We start from the raw sequence: 23,592 nt of genomic DNA, 5'->3' as shown, positions 1-23,592 counted from the left end.
TACTATTAAACATTTCTAGTAATTTTGCTAATCTATACAAAGGACGATTATCCATTCCTTTTAAATGCTCTTAAATACATTTTACTTATTGGAATAATTTTTAAATGTTATGGCTGGGATAGTGGAAATGAAATAGAAATTAACCCTAACTAAACAGCGCTTAACCTGTGTTGTGTGATTACACGTGCAACAAATACTATAATACCGTGCAAAAAATTAAACAACAAAATGTGAAAAACCAATTGTGTTAACAAATGGATGGAGCTGCCACAGGCTTCCCACAATGCAAGTTACCTCCAACCTGCATGCAATAATATGGTGAAGAAAAAAGGATACCTGGCGCTTAAAATTACGCTATGTCCATAGGAACCAAAAACAGTCTCTTGAAAATCCCTCAGAGTCCAAATCTTGAAGTTGATGTCTGAAGATTTTCTTCACTGCTGTAACATCCCAATCTTCCTGGAAATGATAAAGAGGCACACCATTGCGCAGTATTCCTGGTCTTTAACGGAGCGTCAAGAGATAGAGGAAGTACTCGGGGGATTCGTGATACAAGTGGACATGGAAGGGGTTAAAGCACAGATTGTCTCAACTGTATCCAGAAAGAGGCATTCCTGTAAGTAGGCACAGTCTACATTGGGAACTATGGGCCTCATGCAGTAAGCGTTGATAAGGTTTTTTTCGGCATTTTATTGCCAAAATTGGGTTTGAGATTCAGTAAGCGCCGATAAGTTCTTGATTTCGCCAGTTTTCGTAGCCGATAATTTTGTTATGGCCAGTCGGCTGCCGATAAGCCTGTTTTCGCCACTGATCGTCACTTTTTTAAATCGGCTGGATTCAAGTACCAAAATCAGCTTATCGGGGGTGATCGGCACTACGAAATTGAGATGTTATGGCCAATTTCTCCCGCCAACTAAAGTTGGCAAGTTGGAGGGGAGAACGATCGCTAAGGCTGCCGGAACGGCACTTAGAAAAAAAAATCTTCTGTACATCAATGGAAGTCAATGGAGCGGGGACATATAACAGTATAGTACTGTTTACGTTTCATTGCTCACAATACAAACGTCATTTGCATTACAGTGTGGGGGGCATTCCCTACATTGTGTCACGGCTGACGTGTATTATTTGCATAACATTGTACTTTTACATGTTTTCAGCATTTGCGTGTCACATTACTCATCATGTGATGATGTGTCAAGGGAAAATACTATATTCAACTCTTAAAGGAGAACCTCACATCATGTCACACATTTTTCTGAATTGAGCGACAATTGTTTACATGATGTCATACATGTCACACATACACCGTATATTCATGTTCCTTTACATTACACAATGCTTGTAATGTGTGACGCATCTTTAAACGTTCATGTACATCTTTATTCTCATGTTTACATCTAGGTTTGGTCCTCCCTATTTTCATGACGTCACTTATTGGACGCGCAATCACATTGCATGTTTACATTATAACCGTTGCATTACAAGCACTTCAACCTAACTTATACACACATGTACAGTAATTAATCATTGTGACACCTTGTAAACTCATTCTATAGCAACTATCCTCATTACAGAAATGCATGCATATGCACACGACTATTCATTGTTGGCAACATGTGACAATAACATGGCTAATTACACATGTTACACCAAACTTTTCCCACGTCAATCTCAGCCTTTTCGTCTAATTACATGACTGACTGTTGCGTTCAGAAGTTTTACATGCATTGCACATTCAACTATTTATTTTCAAGCAATGTTTGTACAAAGCTTCACGTCACATCATTGGCAAATATCATCATTCCCTGCAGAATACACACAACAAATACTTCTAACATCAACTGCACACAGCTTGCCACAGAAGTACTTTATTATGTTAATGTAACACCTTGCATTTTACTATGTCACCTGACATCATCACATACCTATTTAAAGGACGCCCATTACCTGCTCATTCACAGCTACTCATTTCAAAATGTTGCGATTGTTTAGGAGACGGAGGAACATTCTTTTCTATGACATGCTTGCTGATCAAGAGAATGATATAGGGCAAGGGAGGGACAGACCGAGGGACAGTGACAGGGACAGGCACGCGGATACGACAGGGACAGGGAGAGGGACAGGCCAAGGGACAGGTAGAGGGACAGGAGATCAGAGGAGAAGACAGAGGAGACAAGTTGTGCCTCGTCCGTGTGTGTACAGGGAGAGAACCCTGTTAGATGGGATGAGTGAGGAGGAGATAGTAAGTCGCTATCGTTTGAGTTCAGCAGCAATCTTACCTCTTTATGAGGAGATAAGGGGAGATTTAGATTTTTTCACAGCCAGAGGTCGTGCAGTCCCTGGGCTTGTTAAAATGCTGTGCTCATTACATTATCTTGCTTCCGCGTCATTCCAGACAACTGTGGGCATAGTGGGCGGGGTCTCGCAATCTACATTCTCGCGGGCCTTTACCCAGTTTCTCTATGCACTCAATAGACGCGCTAGGAATTATATTCATTTTCCTACTGAGGCGACAGAGTGGCTGGAAGTCAGGAATGGCTTTTATAATATAGCAGGGATACCATGTGTGCTGGGTGCAATCGATTGCACACATCTTGCTTTGATTGCACCTAGTCAGAGTGAGCATGTGTACCGCAATCGTAAGCACTACCATTCACTCAATGTACAGGTGGTATGTGATGCCACGATGAGGATAATGCATGTGGTACCCAAATTCCCTGGTTCCAGTCACGATTCCTCTATCCCGAGGAACTCTTCAGTCTTCCATGCGTTCGAAGAGGGACATTTTGAACATGGTTGGCTGCTGGGTGAGTACAGATTTAGATGTTCTAACACAAAACACATTTTTATTTAGGAATGTTGGCATTGTAGAATTTGATCACTAATGTCAGCTTATGTGTGCTCCATTTATTATAGGTGACTCAGGATACGGAATTAGGCCGTGGCTCTTGACTCCGGTGCTAAACCCTCAAACTGAAGCAGAGGAGAGGTACAATGCAGCCCATATATCTACAAGATCTGTTATAGAGAGGACATTTGGCCTACTCAAGACCAGATTTAGGTGTCTGGACAGAACTGGTGGGGCTCTTCTATACAAGTCTCAAAAAGTGTCTGATATTATCCTTGCCTGTTGCATTTTGCACAATGTTGCACTCAGGCACAATGTACAATCAGACTTAGCTGAGCCTTTGGTAGACGAGCATCCCACCCATGTAGCTGCTGAAAATGAACAAACAGCCAGTGGTGGCCAGACACGCCAGAATCTCATCAATTCATTTTTTTCTTGTAAGTAAAAACATATATGTTCCAAGTTCTACTTTTATAGTTTTATTATGTTATATTAACAATAATGTTTTTTTATATAACCTTCTGTTAGGACACAGATGAATATGGGTTGCACACCTTTCTTTTCTCTGCTGTGTGCACAAAGGGATGTGGCACCTGTATGTTATTGTTGCACAGGTTATATAATCCCTCTTCAATTGTACATTAGTTGTGTGTATGTGAATACAACTGGGGTAACAAAGCACTAATATTTTAGCATTGTGTTGTTCCTTATGCTAACACAATACACATAGTATGGGCATAGTCATTCATTCTGGCAGTATGCTTGCATACAATGTTATTGGTGCAGTGTAACATGTACATCCATATGATGTGTACACCAGCCTGCTTAACATTTTGAATGTGATTAAATATACATGGTGTTGCACATTTAACACCAAATACACACTTTGCTGTGTTGCTTACGGTACTGAAGATGGCATGTCAATATTTGCCATTTATATATTGTTCCTTTGCATTATAGGTATATCTCCAGTATGACTGATTATGGTATGTATATTTGCTGACATCTCTCATAAGATGTGCCTACCTCAATCTTCCTATAATTATTTGAAGTAAAAACCCAACATATTGGTTTAAAGACAAATGTAACATACATGTACTTTCTGTATCATGTATATGCATTTAGCTACTCTTGAGGTTTCATGTGCATTGTATTAGAAAATGATTACTCCCATTTCATCACATTTTATGTATGTTTCCTTATAAATTCCATTAATGTAATATAGAGGTGTTTGGAGAAAAGGGGATAACTGTACTTATTTGTTTACTTACGGGAGCTCATTCATCACGGATGAAATTGACTGATCATAACACTCCATGCATGAATGCCTGTAATCACAACAATGCGTAGTACATCTTATATTTAGCAATGTAGGTGTTTATTAATGCTAGCAATTAATAGTCAACATTAATTTAAATTTGTGACATGTGTATGTATAAGTCACACGTGTGTGGATGTGTCCTACATGTACCAAGTGTCAAACTGTTAACAGAAACCACAATTTTGTCGCAAATGTTACTGTAATTTTGCATTTCTAATTTCCCACTATGACAATGTTGGTAATATTTTTGGAATGTCAATCACGTCACTTCATCATTATCATGATGATAATTATCAAGTATTCTGACAATTGTAACGTCAATCACGTGCACATTAGCATAGACACACTTTTTAAGACAACTGTTTGTGTCTGTATCAATTTGTGTAGGATCCATGTATAACACCGACAAATGATAAGAGCAGCTTTATTATGGTAGCTTATATCATCATATTGACTGTACTATTTATTATTAGAACGTTTAATAAACACAGTAAACTATAGTTAGTTAGGTTAATGAAATATACACAGAAACGTACTTCATTACATGATGTTGATGTAATATTCAGAACATCATGCATTGTAGGGGACCACAACATCTAGGCAATAACATTATTTGCTACAGTCCCAAACCATTTTATCAACATACCCATGTAACAAGAGATTTTTTACAATAAATGGCTAGTTGGTTGTAAGTGTCCTTTACATTGGGAGAAGGAGTGGCTCAGTGAGTAAAGACACACACTGGCACAGAGAGTTTGAAGCAGGGGAGTCTGGTTCAAATCCCGGTGTCGGCTCCTTGTGACCTTGCCCAAGTCACTTTATCTCCCTGTGCCTCAGGCGGCAAAAAATAAATTGTACGCTCCACCGGCCAGGGACCTCAGCCTGAAAAATGTGTCTGTAAAGCGCTGCGTACAACTAGCAGCGCTATACATGAACATGCTCATATTATTATTATTATTGTTACATAGTTTCGACAGTCATACGTTCCATTACACAATAGAATACACAAATGTGTTAGCAGAGTGGGAATGGTTGTTATATATAAAACACACCATGCCATAAAATGCTAGTAGTAATTAAAGAACACTCAATAAAAATTCATGAGGCACTCTTTTGCAACATCATTATGTTAATTAAGTGCTTATGCAATATAGGCATAAGGGTATCACATTTTTAATTGTTTGTTAATAAGCGCTGCAAGCAATATAAAATTAGTTCCATATGTAGTATAGTAGTCGGTGGCTCCTCCTCACAATCATCTCATATAAAGGTAGACTCTTCTGAAATCATACATTGATCCGATTGTATCTTCCCCGACATCTCTGAAATACAGCAAACACATGATGGTCAAAGATGGCACCTTACTATATATGTATCCGTGACAACGCGTTACGCAGCTCTATATGATTGTGTAGATACACACGTCAGTCACTTATATGTTAGAAGTACAAGTGTACATCAGTATGTAATTTTTCATTAAATTTGTAGCAGGCATAACTATGTATAGGAAGTGAACGTTGCCTGTATACTGACAAATGTGCGCGCACATCTTAGTGTGCGCACGCACTTCACGCTTGGTTCGACTAACTGTTAGCGTATGCGCAAAACAATGCGTACGTTGTGCGTTCAATACATGTTGAAAATACCATTAACCATAAAATATTTATTTCAAATACTATGAAGGCGAAACTACATTCGTTCTAAACGAGTACATCTGTATTCTTTTTAAACAGACGTGTGTGGACAGAAAGCACGGCCGATAACACAATGCGCAAATGCAATACGTGTGACGTCATGTTAAGCCAGCGTGAAACGCACGCTAACACTCCTCCCACTCAATTAACATTCGGCTAACGCCCAGTGTACGCCCCCAGTGTATGACACAGTGCAGTTACCGTAACTATAACAAAACAACACAGCCAATAGACTTTGAGGCGCGCACGTCGCTTGGGGGCGGGACTTACATCCGTAATCCTTTTTAAGGACGCCTTGGCCCATGACAAGGGTCCCACGTCATACGTGGTGGACCCGGTTTTTTATTTTGTAGATGTTGCATGATAACAAAACAGGTATGTGTTAGAGTTATGATAATATGTTGCTAATATGTTTAAAGGGATAGGAAAGTACGTATATTTATTCCATCAGCAATGTGTACTACTCTTTCAGGTTCTACTATATTGTAATAGGAAACAATTTGTTTGTGATCGATACATGTTATGCAGTCTGCAATGTAACGCTGTATCCACGCATTGAAAGTGAAAATGGTGGTTCTTGTAGAATTAACACTTCGTCTGCCTGCAACTGGTCGCTCCAGAAAAGCAAGGCATTTGCATCCACGCTTGACCCAAACGCTGAATCCAGTATGACACACATCTCCTCCATGAAGCGCTCATAGGAATCGCCACTGCTTTCTTCAAACAATTGGTCCGGAGGTAGGTTCATTTCTTCGGGTACCCATTCCAATGCATTTTCAGCTGAAAGGCTTGGTACATAATCATAGTAGTTATGTTCTTGTACAATGTGGGTTTCAGGAATGGAGGGTGCAGATATTGCAGCAGGTATCGATTCACACGGAACAGTAGTAGCGGATCCATTGCTATTGGCATTAGGAATAAATATGCCATTAAGCACAATATGTGTGCCCTCTTTCACGGTGAAATGTTTATCCTTGGCAATCTTCCAGAAACCATACCTGTCTTCTAGCTTATCCTGCACACGTTCAAAACACTCATTAGTTGATAAAGTGAATCTTACTGAGGATTTAAAATTGCGCGCATGCCCAGGTTCTTGGTAATAAGGATACTTGGCTCTAATCAAATCATAGATTTGACCCGTGTTCGCTTTGTGTCCTGAGGTCGACAAAATAGCTTCTGATATCATGAATTTATACCCTCTGTGCGGATTCATATTCTTTAACAATTCATCAGCCATTGCAGATTAACAGAAAAGATGTCTGCAGCTCTCTGTTCTTTGCTCATAAGAATGAAACTGGTCAATGCCTAACAATTTGCTGTGTTTCCTTTTCAAGGTCATAAAAAGTATCAACTTTTACTCCTTTTTTGAACCACCAATTGGATGTGTTGAAATAATTGGTTTAACGTTTGTGGTTTGTGATAGCCGCTTGTCTGACAAACATGTATCATTTTTTATCTCGTTTCTCACAACATTGCTAGACTTTTAATTAAGTAACATTGTTGTTACAGGAAAAATAAAATAGAGCACTGTCTGGAAATAGTGCTTACACAGCCATATAATGAAATACACACACACCTGCAAAAGTAAATGTTTTTTTTCCTCATACATTTCTGTGTGTATTTGAAAGTCTGGTTCACTCCCTGTCTGCATGAGTTTAACTACGTGTCTATATGTATATATATATATCTCTCTCTCATAAATATATATATATATATATATATATATATATATATATATATATAGTGCAATAGGTCTGTAAAAACAAACTGTACATGTCTGTGTGTGTATATTACAACTTTTAAGGGCTTATATGTAAAGAGGGATTTTTATATTGCTGTGATTTATTTAAAGGTTAACATAATAGAAGCTTACACTTGTATGGTCTATTGCATTGACCTGTATGGTAAATGTGATTTACCATCAAAAATTTTTTTATTTTTATTTAGAAGGGCTGTAGTGTTAAAACCAATAATATATATATATATATATATATATATATATATATATATATATATATATATATATATATATATATATATATATATATAATACAGGAGTACACACAACATATTGATGCCTGTAAGTATCCCTTGTATGAAACCTATTTAAATGGTGATAAACATGAGTGAATTAAGTAATAAAAATGTGTTTAAGCCCAATACTTTTATAGGCTCACAGGTAGTATAGTTCACAAACATTAGGCCTGTATTATTAAAATACTGTGTTTTCACAAGGAAGCATGAAGTGTATGTTTTTTGTAAATACATCTATACCAGTTTAGATAGTACTATATATACACACACACACACACACACACACACACACACACACACACACACACACACACACACACACACACACACACACACACACACACACACACACACACACACACACACACACACACACACAGTGTGTGTCTGTGTGTGTGTGTGCATATATCCATACATACTACATATATATTAGTATAAATTCAGAGATGTTCTTGAAACAAGAACACATAAATGATTAAAGGACAACATTAAAATGGCCAGCCAAGGCAAAGGTAAGTAATATTTAACACATAATCCTGCTGTACACGTACAAGAAAGATGTTTGCAGTTAAATAGGTGTGTTTTTAATTGCATGTGAATAATATGCACATGCAATGATTACATCAAGTAACACACCCAAATACAATGTTTTGCTGCAAAGTCAATGGCAGCTTCTCTAAACATAGCAACTGGCTCCTGGTGGACCATTACTGAATACACGATTAATACATCAATATTAATAACACTATTCATTAATTAGGACTGTTAACATTTCCAAAACTTCACGTGTAAAAGAACATACTTGAAAGTTTGGAAACAACACAGTCTTCAGCATACATACAATATTAATTAGATAATCTGAAGTCAACAAAACAAGGCCAAAGACATATTTAGTGAATTATAACATTTATTTTTTTTGTTCCTTTTGAGAGCGAGTAACAGGCCTGCTTGTTGTCTCTTGGATTTTCCTTTTTCGTTTTGCAACAACTTTAGCCACAACAGAGCCACTTTGAGTGGCCTCTGGCACTTCACGGGCAGGGCTTGTGGCCAGTGACTCACCTACAGGGCTTGTGGGCAGTGACTGTTCACCGACAGGGCTTTTGGGCAGTGACTCACCTACAGGGCTTGTGGGCAGTGACTGTTCACCGACAGGGCTTTTGGGCAGTGACTCACCTACAGGGCTTGTGGGCAGTGACTGTTCACCAACAGGGCTTTTGGGCAGTGACTCACCGACAGGGCTTGTGCCCACTGACACATGTGAGCAAGTTGGTAGACACTGCACAAGTGATGGTTGGTCTGTTTCATGTGTGTCTTTTTTTGTTTGTGTCCAAAAACTGGTCAGTAGTAACTGCTTGTGCTGTTTTGTTTTTGTCGCCTCCTTTGTAGGTGTCAGCTCCTGATTTTGTACAGATGGCAGCGGTAGGATGTTGTCAGCAACCTGCACAGCAATGTCTGCTACTTGAGCGGTAACATTCGGACCTGGGGAATGAAGCTCAGATGCATGTGGTGAAAAATTACCAGCATGTAAAGATCCTGCCTGTGAGGTGTTGAAGTTGAAATGTGGTACAGTAGTCATTCTCAAGTAATTCGCTTGGGTTTGCTGAACAACTAATGCTTCGAATGAGGTGTTGATTTTTTGCAACTGTTTAGGCACTTCAATGAAGACTCTGTGGAGATGTGCCAATTGTGATATCGTTTCTTCCTGCAGTGCAATCATCCTTTCCAGCACTGTCATCAGATCAGAATGGCGAAGATTTTCTGCTTCCACAATTTTTCCCTCAGAAGCTACAATTGCATCGTATGTGGTAGTTGAAGGACGATTTGGCGGTAAAACTGTTTCAATTGGAACCTCTTCATGCTCACTTGATTGTATTTCTGTGTCTATGGCGGTGGCATCATCATCATCTTCATCATCATGTTCTAAAAATAGTACATATCCCCCACAGGAAGGTTGAGACATCGTTTAAGTTACTTATATATTTTTTCCTGTGTGAATCTATCATTATACCACTGCACTTTTATTTAGCGCCTATCTAAATCATTCTGGTTTCTTCACTAAAAATAAATGTACACATTATTAAATGGCATGTTAATCTCTGCTGTGTTACTATGTAATTATACTGTGTCATATGTAACAACTAACATGTTTCCATACGTTTTATAACCTCACATTAAAAACTACCTTGACTTACGAATAATGTTTGGACTCAGTATGAAATATGAATGAATGAAAACTTGCTCTAAACTCACAACTCCTACATGATACTTAACATCACTAACACAATACATGTTGCCTTACACTTCATTTTCACTGACACTAAGTAATCCTATTTAAAGAACATGTGCAAAACAAATAATGAACATGACAACATAACATATAGAAGTGCACATATTATATGGCCACCAACTGATACACTCACCTTCTAGGTGTGTTGAGCTGCATGACCCAGGTGAAGACACTTGTTCCGTCTCAGGTGACACATGTCCTCCAGGGGCAACTATATATAACAATAACATTAGTTTTACATTTACATGTGTAAATATTGAACAAACAGTTATTGTATGTTCTGTATTTATGAGTACCTAACAGCATCAGTTCCTTAACCGAAAATGTGTGTGTGAAAGTGAACATAAATAGTTGTAATAACAATGTACATGCCTGTGTACTTAGAACTTTTGAGTTCCCTAACATACAACATACTATGTTTCTGCAGTAATGCGTGAGGATAAATAGATTAAAATTGTACATAAAAATCATATGTTGTGTAGTGATATCAGTATCATAATGTACATAACTATCATGAGATGAACATTCACAATGGTTATCATGAAGGTGGTCATATTGCAAAAAGTGTTGTTTTTGGTAGAGGATATGTGTGGTACATTAATATAAGATGTGGCACACCTGAATGTGGCTGTGACTCAACAAGACAACACATGCAGTGTGTGATAATGTGTCGTTGATAGTAGTAGTTCAACTATAGATATGAGTGAACTAATGTGTGAGGTACGCTTTGATAAGTAATGAGTTGTTGGGGCATTTAGTAGCTAAAGTGAAGCTTTCAAATGAGTGTGATTAACTTCAGTTGTGCTAGTCAGGTTGTAAGAACGGTATTCCCTTCCCCAAAAAGCCTAATCAGCCACACCTTTCAATTACTTGAAACAGGTGAAAATGGTGTGAACTAAGTTGACCCTAAAATGAGGCTGTAATTAGTGTGTGTGCTGAACCCCACCCCCTCTGTTGAAGTGTATGCTGTGATGAGATATTAATTGCAGCTGCTTTAACACAATGGTAGATGAGCTAAATAGTCGTGTGCAGTTTTTAAGTTATGAAAACAATGACATAAAATATGATACGTGTGCCTCATTATGCTGTCTGTATATGACTTAAAGCAAAAATGGACCTTTTCATAAACAACTATAGATGTGTTAGTGCAAGTGATGTTTGTAGGCCGTTGCATGCAATATATTTGATGCATGCTTAAAATAGGCAGTAATGTCATGTTTGTCGGAGTAAATTAAATAAAATACACAATAATATTCTACATATTTATGTTCTGTACCTGTAGCTAGTAATAATTTCTGATTAACATGTGTTACACATGTGTACTACCCTGTTGTTCCCCATCTTCGCCCACCATCAATTGCTTCCACTGCAGCAATGCATTTTGGGAATTCACATGTAAATGAGCACACAATGGCACGTGCTATATTAGTTACTGCTTTTAGTAGGACTACAACATATATGTCTATTTTGAGATATATATATATACAGAATCAGACATATACATATATAGATGCAGGTATGCTTATATTGTGAAGACAGTATAAAAAGCAGTGTAAATATGCAAAATAACTGTAAGCAACGACACGCCTAGTACAGTAATATTTCTCACCTGGTGGAAATTGTGAGGGATAAATTCCTATATCACGGTCACCAGGTAAGCCTTCCACGACGACGGGAAGTAATTTTGCCCGAAGCAGCTCCTCCAATGGACTTAATATGAGACGTTGTGGTGTCGGCCCACCTCCAGTGCCAGTAGCATGCACGCGTTGGTGTTGTATTTTCTTTTTCAATTTGGACCTAATATCATCAAATCTCTTGTGACAATTCCGCTTGTCCCTCACATGATTCCCACACGCATTGACACCAATGACTATTGTGTCCCACATTTCTTTTCTGCTTGCTGAACTTGTCCGCCCTTGAAAAACATATAAAATATATGAGGTAAATGAATAATAATAGAAGCACCAGTTTCCTACACTGCTAGCTGTTCCAAGAGATAGCAAACATGCTGTTTTATGTGTAATATGTGAAGCACATGAGCATTCACTACTAAACCTATACATGTAAGCAAGGTTGCATTCATATTGTATGCAGTTATGGCAAATTGACCGCCTGTGTTTAGTTGTCCTTGTAAGGCATGATAAAAAGCTGTGTTTCCAGACTAATTAACATAGAAAGATATTCTGAACCCATATTTGCATATGAACAAAACTCAGATGACCTAGGATCACATGTATTTGAAGAATAAATGGAAAGGTACACTTACCTACTAAATGTCCATAGATACTGTCATAGTGCTCCAGAATCCCAGTGACAAGAGCTCTATTTTCCTGGTCATTGAAGCGAGGATTACGTGGCTTCTCCACATGTTTCTTCCGAGCAGGTTTAGGCTCAGAGCTTGCCTGGTGCTGACTGGACTATCCTTCTTCCAATGGAAGAGACTCCAAAAGCTGGCCACCAGCAAGCACGCCACCACCAGACACCCCATCAGCAACTGAGCCACCAGCAGCACTCCCACTCCCAGCACCAGCACTCCCACTCCCAGCAACAGCACTCACACTCCTAGCACCAGCACTCCCACTCCCAGCAACAGCACTCGCACTCCTAGCACCAGCACTCCCACTCCCAGCAACAGCACTCCCACTCCCAGCAACAGCACTCCCACTCCCAGCAACAGCACTCACACTCCCAGCAACACCACTCGCAGCAACAGCACTCCCACTCCCAGCAACAGCACTCCCACTCCCAGCAACAGCACTCGCACTCCTAGCAACATCACTCTCCTGAACAGTACGTTCACTCTGACGCGTACTCGCACGAGTAGCACTCCCACTCCCACCAGCATCACTCTTCCCACGCTTTGCGGGCATACTTACAGCACTCACAAAAAACAGATAACAAATGTACAGCCAATCACACGAAACACTTCCACATATAAAACAAGACAAAGATGTAAACAAAACAACAAAGGACAAAGCTCTCCCAATACACAACAAGTCTCTCAGTCAATATGCAAATCTTAAATCACCCAGCTCTGTGCGTCTCTCTCTCTCTCACTTCCAACAACACAGAGAATGATTACCAGTACACGTTGCCTTTAAATATGGCGCGCTATCCAATACATGCTTGGTTCGCCTGATTCAGCAAGATTTTTGATTGGCGAACGTAACAGCACCCCGCCACGCACGCCGATACACCTGTGTGTGATCGGCAAATCATCGTGAGAGTGGGCGGATTTGTTTTCGGCTTGATTTTGAATGTATTTGGCACTTACTGCATACGGAGAGGAAAAATCGCCAATAACATGACTAATCGGTAAGCTTGCCGATTTCACATAATCGTCGCTTACTGCATGAGGCCCTATAATGTATAAGGGGAAGCCATTAGAGAACAGGAATACTGCGCAATGGTGTGCCTCTTTATCATTTCCAGGTAGATTGGGATGTTACAGCAGTGAAGAAAATCTTCAGACATCAACTTCAAGATTTGGACTCTGAGGGATTTTCAAGAGACTGTTATGGCTGGGATGCATAGCCTCCAATATAAGGAATATACTTTCCTTTATACTAAACTTTTGAAGTGAAACTTCTTTACTGTCACCTACAATAATTTCACTTGCACAAATTACCTTCATGGTGACAGAACTAGTGTACCAGAAAAATGTCAGGCCTGTGTGGTCTGTGCATGCACAGAGACCTCTGGTTATCGGCGCGCATTTGCAGCAGCTGCCGGCAAAGTACGCAGGAGCAGGAGCAGAAGCAACCACTTGGGAGACGGAGACACCACACACAGAGACACACACACACACAGAGACACACACACACGAGGAATTCACAGTTAGTATAAATATAGAAGTGCAAATAGCTAAAATGGGGGGGGGGGGTGCCGAGCACGCACATTTTAAGTCAAACTTCTTTGCATTTTGTCACTGAAATTGTGTTTTGATTTTTAATTAAAAACATCACTATCACAAATACAATTTCTGTGACAAAACATTGACAAAACATTCCCCCCTTTCCTCCTCCCCCATCTCCTCCCTCTCCCCCTCTCCTTCCCAATTTGTCTGCCGCTACTGTTCTGATGATGATTCAGATAAATAAAGCCACGGCCAGGGTGTAGAGATGCACGTTTGCGCACTCGGCATGTTTAAATATCTTCTTCCTGATGGACGTGTCCGAAGTGCTGTTGCGTGTACTTGGACCGGAGCAGTGCTTGGGGAGACAGTAAAATGTGTTTCTCCGGCACAATGGCGCGTCACGTGACCAGGTAAGAGCCAACCAAAGTACAGCAGACTGGCAAACGAATGAAAGTCTAGCATGTGATGTGACATCACGGTACTCCCGTCATTGGCACGCCCCACTCTAGTCTAACGTCCCACCTCTTGTCTGTGACACGCCCCCCGCGTGAGCACGTAGTGAGTAGGGCAGCCAATCACTCCTGCTTGAGCAGACGCTGACGTCACACGTCTCTCATGCTGGCCGCAGCCTAATAGACCTGTGTATTTCATCAGTCATGATTTATTATTAATTAATATACAGTATTGTAATAACTTTATTACCACTGGATTACAAAATGGTGCATATATCTGGGCCTGGGGATATTTTTCACTTTTAGGAGGTGTAGAATGGGACGAGACCTTATCCTATATGTATTGTATCATTGTTTTGAGTTTTAAAATCAAGAATGTTTTACTTTGTGACCAACTTGTCAGTTCCTCATGCCTAGTTCTCTTCCTGGTCATAACTGAGGAAAAGATAAGGGTAACATGGATAGACTGTGTCTATATATGTTTTTGTTTTTTGTCCTGTCCTTACACTGTCAGCGGAGGTGCCTTGCTGCCTATTGTTATTTGGCATACCTTGGCAATGGCACAGCTGTCTGCTGTTTCCTTCCGCTTTGGTGATTGGTCCTTCTCCCGATTGCCAGCATTGGGCGCAGGGGTGGGCGTGCATGCCTGTCACACATATGACATCATTCCAGCTTGGCGCCAAACTTGGGGGGAATCAGAAAACAGCTGGGCTTTACTCAATGGCCATGGCGGATGGTGGCCTTGTGGGGTCAGGTGCCCGGCTGCGCGTGCGTGACGTCATGACGTCATCACACTTTTTTAGCGCGAACGTTGAAAAACGTATGAATTTTAAACTAGTATATAAGGGTTGCCTGCTGACAGTCTTTTACCCCTTGATAAAGCACTGCGAATTTATGAAACGCCTAGGAGGGTTCCTACACCTCCTCTGGGGGATGTTATTTTATCAATAAAACTTTATTATTTTTCCAAACCTGGCTCCCTTGGCAGTGCGCTGCCTTTTCAGTTTTTACCAAAAGACAAAGAAGTTTCACTTAAACTGCGCCTCCTCGGCACACACACTCTTTTTTTCCAGACGTTCCCTATTTCCGTTCCCCAACTAGCATTGAATACACTTCTACTGATGAGAAAGGCCACTTATAATCTTCAGCTATTTATTTAGAAAGGTGGTTTAGCCTTACCTAACATAGAACTTTACTACGGTATATAGTCACTCGATTTAATCAATTTCTAGATTGGCATTCACAAGTTAATTCTAAGAGATCGGTTGATTTGGAGAATCACGTCATCTCTTCAATGCCAATTTGGAATTTAATGTGGTTATCTAAAAATGATCGAGCTAAAGAAGCTTAATATTTCCCAAAAATATCAAGTTCTCGCTGCTTTTGAGAAAATTGGGAGCAAATTTTTCAATTTATTCTTTGCTGCTTATTCCTTTATTTTTAATCCTAAATTCCCTGGTGGTTGTAACTCAGGGAACTTCCTAAATTTGGAAACAGCAGGCTTGATCAGAGTCCTTAATTTGTTTAAGATGGGTACCAGGGCCGCAGACAGATTTTCTAGGACCCAGGACTAGAATTACTACCTCCCTCCCCCCATGTTGGCCGCCGTGCGAGACCCCCATTTCACACCTCACATGCCCACTCTATTTCCTCCCTCTTCCCATGTATTTCTCTCCCCTCTGTCTCACTCCCTCTCTCCTCTCCTCTCTCTCTCCCCTCTCTCACTCAATCCCTCCCCCACCTCGCATTTATTTGTCTCCCCTTGTATTTCAGTCTTACTCCCTCTTTTCCACACTCACTCCCTCCCTCTCTTACTCACCTACTCTCCTCTAACTCTCTCCCTCCCCCTGTAAATTACCCCACACTCACTCAATCCCCCTCCTCTTAATCATTCCCTCTGCCTCACACAATCCCCCCCACAAAACACATACCAAAACCCCCCCCCCTAATACAAACAACCTTCCCACACCCCCAAGACATAACAAATTGCCCCCTATACATAACCCCCATCCTCCAAATGCATATAGAAAACCTACCCCCAAATGCATAGAAAAATACTCCCACCCCAAAATGCAAATAAACCACCCACCCCAAATGCATATAAAAAAAGCCCCCACCCCCAAATGCATATATAAAAGCACCTACCACCCAAATGCATATGAAAAGCCCCCACCCCCAAGTGCATATAAAAAAATCCCCACCCCCCACATGCATTCAAAAAAAGCCCTCACCCACAACTGGCATCAGAAGCTCAGGGTAGGAAAGTCAGTGAGGAAGGCCTGCAGCTGGGGGAGACTTTCCCCACAGCCACTGGGCCCGGGACACTTGTCGGTGGCCCTGATGGGTACATTAAGGTCTTTTTCAGACATCCAAAATAAGTCAAATCTAGATCATTCTGAAATGTATAAATACATTACCTTAAAATGCAGCAGTATCTTTCTCCTTTAAATTTTCCAAATGTAACCAAAGAGAATGTACAATCTTTAAACCTCTTTATAGTAGATACTCATGATACGAATGAGGAACTTGCCATATACAGTATGAATGCAACCCACTCCCGGACCAAGGACCAAACTAATTGAAGGAATTAGTGTAGTGCACAGACAGTGTCACTGGGGTATTCTCTTATGGCCAGAATACTTCAAACTCAAGTGGCGAGCGAAGGAGAACTCGGGAATCAGGGTGCCTGATAAAGATGTAACAACATTTTCTGCTCCCACTGGTACATTGTAGCGGGAAACACACAATGCGCCAGTGACAGAAGACACCATTGTCTTTCCATTAGCTGCGCATGAAAAAGGGGCCGGACTAATGCTACATCTGTACTTTTGTAAAACAGCAAAACTCTTTATTGAACAGTCTCCGTACAATAATAAGCCATAATCAGCTTTGCGCTTCTCCCTCTGAAAAGCCCCAGCTTAAAGCTATCACATTTCTGGAAGTCTAAAACCAGGGCAGGTTGCTGTAAGAAAGCATTAGGGAAATACAATAGGAAGCTGTACTGTAACCTGGGATGCTTAAGTTAAACGTAAACACAGTTCTGGTAATGCTGTTTTTCTTTCTTTTTAGCTGCAAATAGTTCAAGCTGTGGAGTTGCTCCAGTTACAGACATACAGGCAGAAATAACAAGGTAACAACACTTCTTTCTTAAAGGTAACCTCTTCTACTTAAAAAAAGATAGAGATGCCTGACCTTTTAGGGGAAGGAAGAATAACCCTTGGCCTGAGGGGCCATCGAGTGAAGCGCTGGGGGTGGGAAGATGAGGGAGAGGTTACTTAAGGGTCAGCGACCCCGTGGCTGACCTCTCATCCTCAGATCACCTCCTCAAAATGTACCCAGCCCTTTTGGGCATCAGTTTAGGGTAATGTTATATTTATTGTTATGAGTGTACTGTAACATGTTATATTTTAATGATTTTTTTTTTTTTTTACAAAAAAAGGGTAGGGTTAAAGGTGTTGTGGTGTCACTTTTGTCACAGCCGGAGGGGTGTGGACTGGTCAGTTTTGCCAAGGTGGTTCATTTGGTGCAATGGGAGGGGTCCAATAGGATGCACTCTTGAGCCAGGGCCGGGTGAAGCGGACCTAAGGGTGTACTCCTAAGAGGGATCTCTTGATGGTACGAACCATGAATGCTCAATGGGTCATGTAGCGATGGTGAGCAGAATCAGGTTCACTGGTTGGGGCTACTTGCCGACCAGGTCCAGCAGGTTGCAGTTTACAATTAATAAAAAGCTGTGGTCATTTGTACCCAACAAGGTTATCTGTATTTATTTGTGTGGTGTATTAAACAAGATAAGTAACAGGGGTGGGTACAGGGGTTAAATAGAATAGGATGGGCTATAATCGAGGGTACAAGGGTCAAGGGATGATACATTTGACATTCTTTCCCAAAATTAAAAGCAAAACATAATACAATAAATAGCACACAAATATTTAATGTGAGAAAATACATGTTTCTGAATGTTTATTAAATTACTCTAATACATCTGTGTTATGAGTGGATCTTAAAAGAACAAAGAAAATATAAATAGAGTGTGTCCATTATAGTGATATAAACCTGACTTCTGAAACATCAGATATAAATATAGAGATCTCTTTTAATGGCAATAATGCACATGTATTTTGCATATACAGTATGCAGGTATCATCAAGATTATGTACAGTACCAATACTGCTCACTATCCCCTGATGATCATCGTATGCAGCCATTTATGGTTTTCTAAATGCTGCTTTTAAACTCTTCCCTGGTCACGTTTAAATTGCTTCTGTATTCTTTCCTCTTAAAAATTAGATACTCAATAGAACTAACTAATAGTATACATATTATTGTAACAGATTTTCTGACCTGCCTGACCCACCCAATCTCACATTGGCCCATGTGGTCTAACTGGTCCCCATTACATGGTAGTGTCTGGTGGTGCACCTGTTGGAAACAGGACTCCTGAGTCTCCCGCATGATGTTGTGTGGGGAATGTCAACCCAGACAGGCAGCTGAGGTAGTGTCCGTGAGTCCTACCTACATACAGTGCAGCGCCTCCACCTCATCAGGATCTCTGCCTCCGCATGGAGATGGTCCTGATGAGGAACTCCTTCTTGGTGGTGCCTTCCGCTGGGGAGTAACTTCACACTCACACAGTGGAGTTGTCTTGAAACAGGGCATCTTTATTGACAGTTTGTCAGACAGCCCCTTGTCCCGTACTTTCCCTTCAAAAGGTCTGCCCTCCCAATGGAGTTGGATCACCTCTCCCCTCAGGGAGATCACCACCTGTGCCAGGTCCCTGGACACAGTGTAGGCTCAGCCAGCCTTACTGCTGCTGGCTCTTGAACTAGAACTGCACTACTAGTTAGCACACTAGTGGTCGCCTTAACCTTCAACTCTGAACCTAGTCATGTAGAACACACTAACTTTGGGCAGTGCTGTGCCTTATATACCTCAGGAACAGGCCCATCTCTGATGTCAAAAATGGTGGACTCAGAGCATGTTACCACTCCCCTTGAATACATATGACACCTCACCAGGGTGTGAGGGCAAACCTCCATGATTGATGCTGGCAACCCTGTAACTTACCAGGCTTACTGCAAGCATGAGAGAGAACTGTATACCATTTTTACTACATGGCTATATTCTCCCCCTGGTGAATCCCAACGACCCGTCTGGGACCTAAATTTGTTAGACCTTCTTCCAGGAAGCACTGCAAAACATAACATAATTATCGTACAAATTTCCATGATACAGTTATCTTGATGAATTAACAGCTACAATGCCTGCTGTCCAGCAGAGGGCACTGTTTCTAAAGCTGACCCCATTACCTCTGTGCCTAATAGTAGTGCCTAGGGTCTGGCTTCTTTACCTCCCTACCAGCATTATCTTTAACTGTCACACTGTACTCCCGGGGTAACCCATTCTCCGGGCGGTACTCTATCATATGCATGTGAACACTGCGCCCAATGCTCCATAACCTCATTAACTGAGATTTTTTTTCTTCTGCTCTATGCCCAGTGCATTCTCCACCCTTGCACCGAATTTACTCCCCTATGGTCTCTCTCAACCACCCATGCCTTTGGTCCTCTATTTCCTGCATAAGAGGTTCAGGAACGTAAGGGTACTCCAACCCGTGGGATTTCTTGTACCGTGTCACTATGGCCCTTTCAGCCCGACTCGTCCTAAATAACCTGGCGTTGCCTGCGTTACCTGGCAGCACCCATGATAAGGGTTCCGCAGGGCCTACAGGGTCCTGTAACCTGTCTGGTCCCTTGGGATCCACCACCCCTGAACTGATGTCGTACCACCTCAATCTCAGTTCCTCCTGACGAGCTTCCTCCGTGAATTCTCCTGGGGCCCACCAGTAATCCACAATCCCATCTTGTCTTAAGATAAACCTTGTACGATCTAGCCAGACCTCATGTCCCTCAAACTTGGGGGCCCACCACCTGGTTTCCTTAACCTCCTCTAGTACCGATATGGGACCCTCGCCTTCCTCTAACTCCCCCCCGGAGGATATCCCTGAGGTACCCGTTGATCTCGAGTTGGATCCCAACCTTTTGGGCCTACTGGTAACCTTGACACTAATGGAGCTGGGACAAACACTCGAAACAGACAAATGTCACGTATACCTTCCCCTACCCGACCCGTCATTGGACATGAAACATTCTCCAGAGTCCAAGTTCTCCCCAGTCCTTTCATCAGAGGTGGCTCGGGACTCCCCAGACAACCCTTGGCTCGATGGTGACCCGTAGGAAAAGGTGATAGGGGTCGGTGCTTTAACTATGGCCGGGGGTTGGGCATATGGGAATACGGCAGGCATCCGCGGGGCTACAACCCGCATCTCTCCGCTACCTGGCCCGGTGCCATCGGACTGGCCATCCGGTTCTCCCGCCTCGCTGCTCCCAGGCTTCCGCAGGGCCTGCCAGCTCCTCCCGGATCCAGGCGACCTGGTACCGCTGCTCGGTCGCGAGGATGCCGCCATCTTACATCCAGCTCCGCTGTGCCCGCCGGAAGTGAGGTCATCAATCTTGCGGGACTCGCCACCATCTTGCGTTGGGTTCCCCACCGGAACCTCTTCTTCCAGTACTACGTCCACCGCCGGAAGTGATGGTTCTACTCTCTGCTCCGCTCGTGCCTGGACTAAGCCTCTCTCCATCGTTGCCACCGCCGGCACCTGAGGAGGGCAAGGGTGTCGCTTACCGCTCCGTCGGCGTGGTAGGGTTCCTTCTCCGCTGTCCGCTCTGCCAGTCACCATGGCCATGGGACTCCGCCTCTCAGGTTGTCGCTGCACCGGTGACACGAGACTCCTCTCCGCCACAACACAGGTGAGTGCCGGTTCTTTCACAGCACCACTGTAGTGGTCCGCCGGTTGGCGCATCACCACCGGTGTCAGGGTTGCTTGCTCCTCGTCCGAGGAGTTGAGCTCCGACCCAGGGAGTGGCACTCCCATCGGGGACCGTTGGTGAGGTCCTTGGCTCTCACCTCGTCTACAGGTCCCTTTCTCCTCCGGCTCCGTCTTGATCATGAGGAGCGATCCCCACGCTCCAGGATCTATGGGTTCTCTCCAGGCCGCACCCGGGGCTTCAGCCTTTAGCATGGCTGTGTCCACCCCCGCCTCCACGGTCTGTCCGGGCACAAATGGTTGCACAGCCCATACATACTGGATGCCACATTGCGGGCATCGGGACGCGGTACTGACCGCACCACCCGGCAGCCGACACTGCATACATAAGCATGCCACAGTCTCTTTGCCGCCCGCCTTGCGCACCAGGAAGCCTCCTGGAGCCAAATAGAGGTGAGCAGAGATGTCCGGATCGTCATTGATTTTGCTGGCCATATTGATCATAGGAGACACTTTTTGCAGTGGTTTTCCCAGTATGTCAGCTCCTCGCAACTGAAGGGCAGGGGCTGGTTTGTTAACTCCTCCTACTTCTAACTGCAGCCTCATTTGGCACAGCTGGAAACTACTCCCCCTGGTTGAGATTGGGGAGGGTCCCACAAGTTTATAGAATGACCCAGCACTGGGGCTGAGCTTGTCACTGTCCATGTGGGCGCGGCCGCAGCTTTCGCTGGGGTGGGGTTTTCCTTTTGGCGCCACTCCCGGCCAACTTTCTGCAATCTTTTTGTTTGCAGTATTTTCTGCAGTCGGCCCACGCGGTCTCCCAGGGAAGCAGGAGCCGCCATCTTGATTTGCCCGGCCACTCACAATAGCAATTGAGGTAGACTGTTGTATAGCGTTTGGCGGCTGGCAAATAGATCCTTCACCAAACACCACCACAATGTCCTCCATACTGTCCTCAGGGTATCACCCCGCGGTCCTATGCAGGACCAAAACGGCGCGGCCTCAGCCTTGGTGCCACTCCATAGCAGGCTAGCAAAAGTCATTTCCGTAGCTTGCTCTTCATTAGGACACACACCACGTGCGCTCTCTCCATCTGCCTCCGTCCGCCATCTTGAACCTTCCGCACCGTGCGGATCCTCCATTCTTGCGGTCGCCATTTGTGTATTGTAGTTGCTGTGATTATACATGGAACTCCTCTCTGCGGGGCAGCTGCCATACCGATACAATAAAGAATGCCTGATGCACTCTCTCTGTGTATGCTGTGTCTCTCCTCTCTCCAGTCTGTGCTTCCTGCGGTAAGTGGTCTGGAATGGGCTATAGTACTCTGGCTTTTCCATGCAGAACTGGGGCGTCTACCTACTGTTGGTCAGCCTAGCGCAGACCCTCTCCAGGATTCCTGACCACGTTAACAGGCTATCCCTTTAGGCATCCTACCAACTAGCACTACCTCAAGGTGACTAGGACAGCTATAGCCCCTCTCCAGACCCCCAACTCCTTCCAGGCTCCCAGGTCATCCCTGCGGTCTGTCAGCTCCCCTGACTACCCCTGGGTTCCGTCCCAACACAGCACTGACTGGAAGCATACACTCTCCTGTTTCCCAGTGTGCCTAGCAAAAGCCTGTCCTGTTGACAGGTATCTCAGCAGCGCCTCCAACTGTAACGGATTTTCTGACCCCCCTGACCCACCCAATCTCACATTGGCCCATGTGGTCTAACTGGTCCCCATTACATGGTAGTGTCCGGTGGTGCACCTGTTGGCAACAGGACTCCTGAGTCTCCCGCATGATGTTGTATGGGGAATGTCAACCCAGACAGGCAGCTGAGGTAGTGTCCGTGAGTCCTACCTACATACAGTGCAGCGCCTCCACCTCATCAGGATCTCTGCGTCTGCATGGATATGGTCCTGATGAGGAACTCCTTCTTGGTGGTGCCTTCCGCTGGGGAGTAACTTCACACTCACACAGTGGGGTTGTCTTGAAACAGGGCATCTTTATTGACAGTTTGTCAGACTGCCCCTCACAGCTGGCAGCTCAGCCGCTCATCTTGTCCCGTACTTTCCCTTCAAAAGGTCTGCCCTCCCAATGGAGTTGGATCACCTCTCCCCTCAGGGAGATCACCACCTGTGCCAGGTCCCTGGACACAGTGTAGGCTCAGCCAGCCTTACTGCTGCTGGCTCTTGAACTAGAACTGCACCACTAGTTAGCACACTAGTGGTCGATTTAACCTTCAACTCTGAAGCTAGTCATGTAGAACACAATAACTTTGGGCAGTGCTG

At 43.1% G+C, this 23,592-nt stretch overlaps 1 protein-coding gene and 1 long non-coding RNA gene across 2 annotated transcripts in view; both read left to right on the top strand.

Annotated features, from left to right (window-relative positions):
- Window positions 1-23,592, top strand: part of LOC142487595 (ATP-dependent translocase ABCB1-like) — a 141,773-nt gene that overhangs the window by 35,957 nt on the left and 82,224 nt on the right. Inside the window, exon 6 of the mRNA XM_075587172.1 lies at window positions 17,562-17,622. Coding sequence (XP_075443287.1) covers window positions 17,562-17,622 — 61 coding nt within the window. The remainder of the gene's footprint in view (window positions 1-17,561; window positions 17,623-23,592) is intronic.
- On the top strand, window positions 3,366-6,631 carry LOC142487596 (uncharacterized). Its single transcript, XR_012799263.1, has 3 exons — window positions 3,366-3,443; window positions 3,809-3,834; window positions 6,447-6,631. It is a non-coding gene; the product is annotated as an uncharacterized LOC142487596 (long non-coding RNA).

This window comes from Ascaphus truei, chromosome 2 (genome assembly GCF_040206685.1).
Source record: "Ascaphus truei isolate aAscTru1 chromosome 2, aAscTru1.hap1, whole genome shotgun sequence".
Classification (NCBI taxonomy): Eukaryota; Metazoa; Chordata; class Amphibia; order Anura; family Ascaphidae; genus Ascaphus; species Ascaphus truei.
This window is presented reverse-complemented; position numbering and strand designations above follow the sequence as displayed.